General features: G+C 32.5%; 1 protein-coding gene across 1 annotated transcript; it reads right to left on the minus strand.

The window, feature by feature from the left end:
- Positions 1 to 10070: 10070 nt before the first annotated feature.
- Positions 10071 to 11015, minus strand: Or5d14l1 (olfactory receptor family 5 subfamily D member 14 like 1). Its single transcript, NM_001409310.1, has one exon. It carries the CDS (start codon positions 11013 to 11015, stop codon positions 10071 to 10073), a length of 945 nt encoding a protein of 314 aa, NP_001396239.1.
- Between the last annotated feature and the right edge of the window lie 814 nt (positions 11016 to 11829).

Genomic DNA, 11829 nt, shown 5'->3' on the forward strand with positions numbered 1-11829 from the left:
CACTTCTGTTTGTAAGACTCTAGAAGACCTAAAAGTAAAAATAGACTATGAAGACATACCCAGCTTGTTTCATGCTCTTCACAAAGATTGGAGAATAAAGCATAACACTTGTAAAAGGCAGTATATTTATAATAAAGTGTAGATATTGTACATGATATAAAACAAAAATACTATAAAGATATACAAAATTAAAATGAACTATTTAATAAGATTATAGACTCACATAAAATATATTCATCATAATTAAAGTAAATTAAGAGATATGGATGGCTTTTAGGCTAGTGCAAGTCAAGTACTTATATGTAAATTTTAGTGATGCTGTATTATTTTAATTCACAGAAGATAGGCTAAAATACAAGAATGACTGGCTATATTGTCCTTGTTATCAGTAATAAAAAACCAAGAAATATATAAAATAACTAAAATATATATCCATATTAGAATATTTGAAGTACCAACAATTCTGATAGCTTAGCTTGAATGGTTGTCTTTTTATGAGTTTATTTTCTTAGTACTGTTTGTGTTTATCTCACCCTTCCTTCCACTCTCTTTGGTTCATTTTATGCCTGTGTCTCCATATTCTATTTAACTTGTCCCCTTGTCCATTCATTTTATCCTTGAGTTACCTTAGATATACAAGAATTTTTATTTTATTTTAGTAATGGAATATGAAGGCATTTGATGATAAAGAAAACCAACATTATACGCAAAATAAACTTTATATTTCACTTCGTGGTGAAGAACAGAATTCCTGCTGTATAGTGCTTACATTGGTTTCTTTTATTCCCTTTAGCAAGTGCCTTTTTGGTCACACTATTGTTTCTAGACAAGCTCCCAAGATTATAGGCAAGAATAAGACATTTGGTAACCATGCTTCTGAATACATCATTTTGTCTTTGAAGACATTTGTATTTCAATAACAAAATTGAACTCAAAATGTTGCTGGTGCTTTTTTATGAAATAATTTTTTCTTCAGGATCTTTAAGTTTTTAATTTGTTTTCTAATATCTTTTTCAGTCTATTTGTATATAGAAGGGCTGTTGATTTTTGTGAATCTATTTTGTGTCTAGCTACTGTGCTAATAGTGTATATGAGCTGCAGGAGTTTGCCATTGCGGTGCTTCAGGTCACTTTGTGCATACTTCCATTATCATCTGCAAATAAAGATACTTTAACATCTTCCTTTTCTATTTGTAATGACTTGGTCTAACCCAGTTGTCTGTATCTTCTAGATAAGGTTTCAAGTATTGTATTAAATAGGTGTGGAGAGAGTAGACAACCATGTCTTACTCCTGATTTTAATCTATTCCTTTGAGTTTCTATCCATTTAAATGTATGTCAGCTATGGGCGTAATGTCAACTGGTTTTTTATATTCAGGAATGCCCTCTGTATCCCTGAAGCCTTCCACAGCTTTATTATGAAGGGGGGTAGGACTTTGCCCATAATCTTTACTGCACGTAATTCTAATGAAAGATAAAATGGAAGCAGATCTAGATGGGAGGGGAAGAGGTAGGAATTGGGTCAAGACGGGGAGGGGCAAAACTAGTCAGAATATATTAGGTGAGGGAAAAACGTATATTTCATTTAAATAACAAAAAGATTCAGGATGAAATCTTGTTATCACTTTGACATTATGTATGATACTAAAATTGAAAGTAGGAGTTTTAAAATTATTTTTAGAAAGATGAAGCAAGAGACATGTTGCTATTTGCAAACATACTCAGAATATGCATTGAAAAAGGTGACACAAAGTTTAAGTGGGTAGAGAAGGAGAGCGTACATGGGAGACCTGAGGGCACACCAAATATGAATGTATGAAGCCAAACTACACTGTATGAAATTCTCAAAGTACTATTGATTTAACATATGTTCTTAATTTCTTAGTTAATTATGCAAAAGAATTCATATTTTCTGTTTGTTTCTGCAATGACTCTGGTACCTCTATCATTTAATTTTCTTAAATATCTGGTGAAGGCTTCTATCTTTTGCCAAAACACAAAATCTACCTTGTTATATTGATTTTATACTTTCTAATCTTAATAATACCCTCTTTCATTTGTGTTACTTAATAATATTTATTTTACCTTAAATAAATAACTAAGAATTATCCTTTAAAATGTTATAAAAATGAGAGCATTAAATCCATTTGTCCTTTTACCTTCCAGAGGAATTAGCTTTCCTTGGTTTCTTATGTTACTTACCTAGGCCAGGAGCCCTGAAGCAAAGCTTCACAGAGAGACTGAACTCTATGACAAAAGCTCATTCAGAAAACCATTAAAGAGTGTTTTATTTGTGAATGCTGAAATTTCATTGATATTAAAGTTTACACATTTAAACCTGTCTTGCTAAGGACAAAGGCAGGGCCTCTCCTTTTGGGGAGTAGCAGACAGATCTTGTATTTATTTTTATAGCCTTGGAGACAAGAACCTTAGAGACAGTCCTATATTCTCTTGAGATAGAAAAATAAACAATTACAATTAATCACTTCAATCTGATGCAATTGTGGGTGGAAAATTAGATCATCATTCAGGACAGTTCATAAATGGATATATATATATATATATATATATATATATATATATATATATATATATATATATATATATGTATATCCAAACTTCTCTGAAATTTAAGGAATTATTCTCCATACTTTCTGGGCATAGTTGAAATGTAGGTTTCAAATTTGTTTTTATTGTACTTATTTTGTAGATTTTTCACCTTGAAAAAATAAAATGTGCACAAAGCATGCATTTCATATTTTAGCTCACCAGTATCTTCAAAGTTATTACATGAACAACTATCCCACAAATATTAACACCATTTTCGTGTTACTAAAAGATGGAATTCACCAATTTTTCAGAAAGAAAATTATTTAACAAAACCAATTTTGGACTCTTTTTTCATAAAATTGCAATTTAATGTCAGTATAGCCTATAGCAATTTTAAAAAAAAAAGTGAAAGCATCCAGTCAAAAAATAAACAAAATTACACTATACTCCAAATTTTCTTTTTATTTTCCGCTTCCGTTTGTTTTTTAAAGAATGAAATACATCAAGTTTCAACTATTTAAAACACAAATCAACTTCACAATTACTCCTTTAGAAGTATGTACCAACGTTTTATCTAGGATTATGTGCTTTTTTCATTGAGGAAACCTGTTTTCAAACCATTTAGATTTAGTCATATAATAAACTATTGAAATGGAATTAACAGAGAAATATCTTCATTGAAGGTATTTATCAATTTTTTTCTATTTCAATGAGCAGAAAAATTAATTAGATTACTGTAAGTGTATGAATCATTATTTGGAATTTTAAAAATTTTCAGAAATGGCTTTCTTGTGAAGAAATTCAGAAAAATGAGTTGAGCATAACCAGTAGTCACATAAGTCCTCCCATTTCCTCATTTTTTACACTCTCATTGCCATTTATGGCAGGTTTAGCATGGACCTTACACTATATTTAGTAGGGAACAGGCAGGGAGATATATCGTTATTGACCAAATCTACATGTAAAAGGTAATGTTTTTCAACGTAATAGAATCATATTATGAAATGCTGCAAATACATTACTAATTATATCATTATGAGAAAGGACAGACAAGGCCACTGTAAAGTACATTTATGAAGTAAGAAATTATTTATTCAAGTAGCTAGTAAAAATGTAGTGACTTTTATTTTTATAGCATACAAGCTCATTTGCTTTCAGATACTTTCAAAATGCTTGTGGCTTCTACATGGCCACCAGGTGAGAAAAGACTCCAGTGGCTCTATGTAGCAGCACAAGCCTCCATGCTACAATACCAGACTGCCAAGAAAGCTGTGCTCACTGGCGCAATAGTGGTGGGATAGTAATGAGCATAAGCAGTCATTTCCAACTGGATATGAACCCAGTTCTGCAGTCACGGATAATATAGTATAACTTTTCAAAACCTGACGAAGGGTGGTACCAGAGGTCCTATTGAGAAGTCCACAGTTAAATGGAAAGGCTGTTAAATTGCCTTCTTAAAATTTGTTTTTAAAAACGTTTTTGTTTTGCTTTTAACCTTGCTTATAAGACTGACAGTTTATGGCAGCTAAATATAAAATAACACTTTTGTATCAGGATTTGGCTACCAGTATATTTATTGTTCCCTGGTCAGTAAAAACATACTATACATCCTATATTAATACTATTTTAACTCAGTGAGCTATTAATAATAGTTTTTTTAAGATAAAAATGTTAGATGAAGAAAGTTTGGTAAGTTCTGTGGGAATTTAAAAGGAGGTAACAGGAAACAGTTAACATGAAAATACATACCCAGAATTTTAGAGGCTAAATAAAAATATATGTATTTATTATTATTATTATTATTATTATTATTATTATTATTATTATTATTATTAAATCTTATTTACAGCACAGTTCTTATCCCCCTCCTGGTTCATGTTCTGACATTTCCTCATTCTATTCCTCCTCTGCTATCTCCAACAGGATGTCCACACCCACCCCAACCCACCATACTTTCCCCCTCCCTGGAACTTCAAATCTCATGAGGGTTAGGTGCATCTTCTCTCACTGAGGTCAGACCAGGCAGTCTTCCACTGTATATGTGTCAGGAGCCTCATATCAGCTAATGTATGCTGCCTGGTTGGTGCCTCAGTGTCTGAGAGATCTTGGGAGTCCAGAAGAGTTCAGACTGCTGATCTTCCTATGGACTGGCCCTTCTTAGGTTCTTCTAGTCTAATTCAACCACAGGGTCATCGACCTCTCTCCATTTGTTGGCCCTGACTCTTTCAGCTGTTTGTTGGACCTCTAGGAGGGACACCATGCTACTCTTCTGTCTGTAAGCACACCATTACCTCCATAATGGTGTCAGGCCTTGAGCTGGATCCCAATCTGGCCTGTAACTGGACCTCCTTTCCCACAGTCTCCTTTTCACTTTTGTCCCTACAGTTCTTTTAGACCGGAACAATATTGGGTCATAGTCATACATGATATGTACTCACAAATAATTGGATATTCATCAAAAAAGTACAGAATCACCAGGATATAATCCACAGAACTCAAAAAGGTTAACATGTCGAAAGGACCAAGTGAGGAGGCCTCAATCCCACTTTGGAGGTAGAAGAAATCAATCACAGGAGGGAGGAAAGAATGGACCAGGGTGGAATAGAATACAGTGAGTTGAATAGGGGAACATGATTAGGTATTGGGGGAGACAGGAGTAAAGCTCTGACAGCCATCAGAAAAAATGGAAATAGACAACCTCCTTGGGAGGTAGGAGGTGGGAGGACCCTTTAGAATGTACCAGAGACCTGGGTGGTAAGAGAATCAGGATTCAGAGGAAGGGACCTCAGATTAAATGCTCAAGAGTGGGGAGAGGGAAGTTGTAGAGTACACCTCCCCTAGAAAGATGAGGCATCAAGTGGAGAGATGAGGTTGCCATCCCATAGTCATAATAGTATGTTTTTAAAAAGAAGTTTATCAGCTATGTAATGTAGCAACTTTGCACTATGTGAGTACACTATGAAATTTTTAACGATGTTTTCAAAGCTATTCCAAGAATAGTAGGAAGTGACATTAGTTTTGATAAAAATAAATTATAGAACTCTACCTGAGAGCATACATACACATTTGCAAACCTTTCTTATGGTTGTAATAACTCGGCATTATTTAATATAACTATGTAATTGTATTTTTAATTTTTAAGTTAAATTATTTTTAGTTCAATTTATTTGTTGACAATTTCAAACTTTTACATATTGAGGTTTGGTACTTCCTTTATTTCACACTGTCTCATTTTGCCATCTTCTATGGAAATCTTACTTCTTACTTAAATTTTGCACTTGACATCCTTAACATATTGCAACTTGAGAGATCGTTTAGCAGTTAAGAGCATTTCCTGCTATTTCAGTGAATTTTTATTTTTTTTCCTAGTACCTATATGGCTCCTTACAACTATCAGTTGCCCCAATTACAATCTATTGTCTTCTTCTGATCTCAGAGCCTGGCAGACACACACATGGTGCACAAACAGGAATGCAGAAAACCACATAAATATTTATTATAATAATTAATTTTTACAAATTTTATGGAAATAAATTTAGGTTTACAGAAAAAAAACCAGTAATGAAAGAACCAGAAGAAACATCTTAATTTTATTTCTTATCAGTATCTCTTTGAAAGCTTCCACTAAAACATCTTTGATGACATGTCCAAGACTGATAGCTTTAAAATAAACGAGTGTATGAATTGTTCTCACACTAATTCTTTTAATTTTCCCAGTATTGCTTCTCAAAAAAGTTCTGTGACCAGTCTGCAAAATGAGTATGTCAAATATTCACTTTGTAAAACTCAAGACATTCATAAGGACAAGTTGCTGACCTCTGATCCCATTAATTTGGACCATTTAAATGACTACCATATTTCTATGTTTTTTTCTTCCTTCAATCCGTTTAGTAATTGTGCTTTCATTTATGGCTTATGAAAATGTAACCATTATTTCTTGTTTTTGACATCATCTCTCTGTGTAGTCCTGGCTTCCCTGGGACTTGCTCAGAAAAGAAGACTGGCTTTGAACCCTGAAATCTGTCTACCTCTGCTGCTGGAGTCCTGGAAGTAATGTGCCTACACCACCTGGCTAAAAGTGTAATCACTTGTAAAATAAAGACTATTTCGATACTTTTAACAAAAATGATTACCCATAAGGTATTATTGTCAGTCTCATTACATATTTAATCCATGTTTAGTTTTCTGTATTTGCTCTTCATACTCCTCTTTATGTTAGGTTTCATCAAGAATCAAACTAATTCAGTTAATAACCATGTTTTCTACCTTCTGTAATTGGTGTGTACATTAGATCAGATGTTCGTATTTTGGCAAAATTGGGAATGGAAAGGATCAAACATTTCTAGCTCATTCTTATTGGAATCTCCACTGCTGCTTTATTTGGTATTGATTTCATCCTTGAAAAAGTCATTTGAAATATATAGTGAAATTAAATACTTAAAAATTTGAGTTAATTTTAAAATTTCTCTTTGGCGAAAGTTCTCAGCACTTTAGAGGTCATAGCCAAATTGATGTCCATGGGAATATATTTCATGCCCCACACTTATGAGTGGATTCAGATACTGGCAAAATGAATATTTAATTTTCTAATTTATTACCAATTTGTCATGAAATGATTTTATAACATAAAAATTGTTAATCCATCGTTTAAATTAACATTTTCACATGGTATCTTTCTAATTTGTCTGTACTGTTTCCATTCTTTCATTCTAAATTTCTTCTTCTAATATTGTGGTGAAAACTTAATGTTAATTTAAAAAGGGAAAATATAAATATTTGTGGTTTTTATTTTCATAACAATGATAATCATGTTGAAACATTTCGTCAGAACCAAAGCTTTGTTATTTATACATTAATGTGGCATTTTTAATAACAAAAGGATTAACCATATTATGCTCTTAAATAAACTAGTATGAATATTCATTTTGTAAAAATTTCTTATTTTAAACTAAATAAACACACTTAAATTACTATTTTCAGGTCCTTGAAATTATCACTTGCTATTGAAGGTTAGACTCCCCAAAATTCATCTTTAACCCTTAACAATTTAGATTTCATCATCAATTATTTACCCCAAAATCTTCTGTTCTGTTTCAAAGGAAAGTATTCGTCTTTTATAGAATATTTTGTGATTAATGATATTCTTCTTTAGTATTTTTTATTGATAGATGTCCTTTGGGCCATTTCTTTCAATGTAATTCCTAAATCAGAGATTAAATTATCTGTGCATAAATTCTCAAAGTTTTGAGACCTAACTCTTTTCTCAAATTCTGAGAATCCCTGCCTATAACTACTTATTCATTAACATATTTAATCAAATATCATTCCATATTTCTTTTATATAATTTCTATTTTAACTTGTACCATTGGATAAATTTTTTCTTTTTATAAACTCTCTTGCAAATATTGTCTTTACTTTTTAAGAATATATGTGGACATCTTGAGAAAGGGCTATGTAGTTAAGAACAATTGTTAATTTTTTCATAGCACCTGGGATAAATTTCCAGAACTCAAACAGCATGCATAGTCATCTGTATTGTCTGTCAGTTTACGTTGGCATGAAGAATGAACATGTTATACATGTAACCAGAACATTCATGCTTGCAAAATAAAATAATAATATAAACATTTTAAAAAATATACCTGAAAACTCAAATGCTAATATTTAAACATTTTCCTATGTCATTACTCCTTGATAGTAAACAAAATTTTACTCACTTTCTTATTAAGTAGTTCTTTATATCTTGTGGTTATTCTAAATTATACTCTTAGAAATATTTCTGTAAGTTTCTTACGTTAGCTCTGGGAATAATTCCTAGGACAGCCACTTTTGAATGTAAGAGGGACAATATGAATTTAATGTTGCTATTCCTTCCAATAGCCTAATATGAATGATATATCTTGTAGCAATACTTGTGGAATGCTTATAAATGTTTCTTTCCTTACCACTGTAGCTAAGAGTGTAGTCTCAGTTATTTTTTCATTACCATGACAAATACTAGGATGAAGGCAACTTAAAAAGAAAGTGTTTATTGGTGTTGCACAGGTTTAGAATGTTTATGACCATCATAGTTGCAAACATGACAGCAGAGACAGGCACAGTACTCGAGAAGCAGCTGGGGTCACATATCTGATTCACAATCAGGACAGAGAGAGAGAGAAAGAGAGGGAGAGAGAGAGAGAGAGAGAGAGAGAGAGAGAGAGAGAGAGAGAGAGAGAGAGAGAGAGAAAGAAAGACTGGAGATGGCATAAGCATTTGAAACCTCAAAACCCACTCCTAGTGACATACCTACTCCATCAATGCCAAAGCTTCTAATCCTTCCCAAGCAATTCTACTAATTGGGATCCAAGGATTCAATCACAGGGTCATTTGTATTCAAGACTCCATAGCTGTTTCACTAAAATTTTGGTTTCCAACTATTCTTAGAGAAAAGAAATCATAATACAGATATGCTTTTGTTCTATCTTTATGATAAGAAAGACCTACTTTAAAAATGTCCTTGTAGTTTTAATAAAACCTAAGGATATCTTTTATCATTTTTTCTATGTAAATGAAAATATCTATGTTTAGTAATTTTCAATACCCGTTAATGTTTTTTTCATACAATTTAAAGTTTACCATTATCACATAGACTTTGCTTGAGAAATAAATAAAATAATACATAATATGATTTTCATATGATTATTTCCTCCCAAATGACGATGTTTTAAAATAGATACATTATAATGTTTCTAGATAATTTGATGACAAGTTTTATTCTGGGAATGAAACTTTTTTCCCAATAACATTCAACTTATACCTTAGAAATAAAATCACTCAAACATTTTCCTTTCTGAAACACAGAATTAACTATATATTCAATAATTTCTTTATTTAAGAGAAAGTACATATTCAATTTTAGAGTTAATTTTTAATTTTAACTCATAGCCTGTCACTATTTCCTTAGATGTTAGTTTCAGTTTCTACCAAAGACATACAGTCATTTTGATGACACCCTTTCAAGAAACATGACTATCATGTTCAGTGTTCTCTATACATATCATTTGTAGGACATAAAAAATGAAATAAAAATATGATATAAAGATACTCCATTGTGTTTTAATAATGTAATTAAATAGCAAACATCTACTACCAATGACAATTTCTGGGAAGTTTTTCGTCAGATTTCTGTTATAGATATAACAAAACTAGACATGTTTCTACATTTCTACATTAGGTACTATCATTCTTTGAAAATATATGGTCTACAATATATCTAGCTATGCTGTATAGTATATTATGTTGTCCAGCATCATAATTATTATTATTATGACTATTATTACTGATTTGAAATAAATATTGTACACCAAAATATTTTGCATTTCCTCCAAGTAAAAAGCATCATTGTTTTCATCTTCTGAGTTGAGTTTACCTATCTGTACATCATAACAATTTAAGAATTACTACAAATATATACCACAGAAGTGAGAAATAGCCATTGCTTTAATTTTCTTATTGTAGTGAGCATACTTTAAGATGGTTCAGTGAAGTAGGACCATTGTGCCTAATAATTTCTGGAAAGCATCCTTCACATCCTTGTTTCTCAGACTGTAGATCAGTGGGTTCAGCATGGGGTTGACAACAGTGTAAAAGACAGAGGCCACTTTGACGACTTGTCTAGAGTTTTTGGAGTTAGGTACACAATACAGGGAAAGTATGGTTCCATGAAAAATGGTGATGGCAGTCAGGTGGGAGGCACAGGTAGAGAAGGCTTTGCGACGTCCACTAGCAGATTTGATTTTTAACACAGTCACAAAAATGAACACGTAAGAAGTGAGAATGATCAGTAGGGTACTCACTTCATTAAAGGTTGCAAAACAAAAGAGTAGCAGGCTGGGGATGTGTATATCAGAACTAGAGACAGCAATGAGGGCAGTATATTCACAGAAGAAGTGGTTGATCACATTAAACCTTGAAAACTTTAGCTGCAGAGCATAGCAGAGGAGAATCAAGGTGGCCAATGTGCTCCAGATATATGATCCAGTCACAAGCAGGATGCACAGCCTCTGTGACATGGCCACAGTATACAGCAAGGGATTACAGATGGCCACAAAACGGTCATAGGCCATAACTGCTAACAAGTAGGACTCAGCCACCACAGCCACACAGGACAGGAAGTACTGCAACATGCAGCTGAAATAGAGTATAGTTTTATCAGCCAGGATCAAGTTCTCAAGCAGCTTGGGTGTGATGATTGTTGAGTAGCAGAAGTCAACAAAGGAAAGGTGGCTAAGGAAAAAGTACATGGGAGTGTGGAACTTGGGGTTGATATTGATGAGCACTATCATCCCAAGGTTCCCCACTACAGTGATGATGTACATGAAGAGAAAGACTAGGAAGAGGGGGATCTGAAGCTCAGGGTAGTCTGTGAAGCTCAATAGGACAAAGATAATCTCCATACTCACATTTCTTTCCATTGGTACCATAATGCCTATCAGTAGAGAGTTAAGGCTGAAGACTCTCCTATTTAATACAAATTTATGTAAGAAATATCAAATATTTTTTAAAGGACAATACAACATGCCTTTCTACTTTGATTATTTGCACAAATTTAACCACTGATGTCTTTTTCTTTTTAATTTAAAAAGATAAAAGATTAGAGAATACTAAGAAAAATATGTAAACAGTGTCATTTGGCAATATATTGTTTTATAATATCAATGATGCCAAGAAACCTCAGAAGTTTAAAACTTTCTTTGTTAGTTATTGCCAAAGGCTGAGGCAAAAAGAAAATCTATGTATATACAATTCTCTTCTGAACTATATTTTCTCTGCATTAATGAATTAACATAGAAAAAAATCAAAGGGAATTTTAGTTACCATATCAGGAAAAAATACATTTTTCAAGTAGCAGGAAAATTTGAATAAACTTACTAGTTGCAGAGAGTCACCATTCTCTTGGTGCTCTGTGAATTAAGAATAGCAGGAAGTTGAGATCATTTATGTTTACCTGATATCTCTGGGGATTCCTACTCTAGAGAAAATTCAGGAAAATATTCCCTAAAGCCTTCTGAGTAGATAATTAAGAATAAATACCAAACCTTATCGTGAAGAATCATAATAATGGGACTTTCCATCAAATGAAAAAAAAATACTGTATGTTAAAATTCACTCCCTATCTCTGTCAATACATGATTAAGACATCTTCTGTCACTGCAATAAAAATAACATCCAAATACTGACTCGTCTTCTGCAAAACTATACCTCTTTAGATTTTGGAAACAGTATATAGCATTTAGG

Source organism: Rattus norvegicus, chromosome 3 (assembly GCF_036323735.1).
Source record: "Rattus norvegicus strain BN/NHsdMcwi chromosome 3, GRCr8, whole genome shotgun sequence".
NCBI classification, from domain to species: Eukaryota; Metazoa; Chordata; class Mammalia; order Rodentia; family Muridae; genus Rattus; species Rattus norvegicus.

Coding starts and splice junctions, on each gene's coding strand:
- Or5d14l1 (NM_001409310.1), bottom strand. CDS start 11,015: ATGGTACCAATGGAAAGAAATGTGAGTATGGAGATTATCTTTGTCCTA.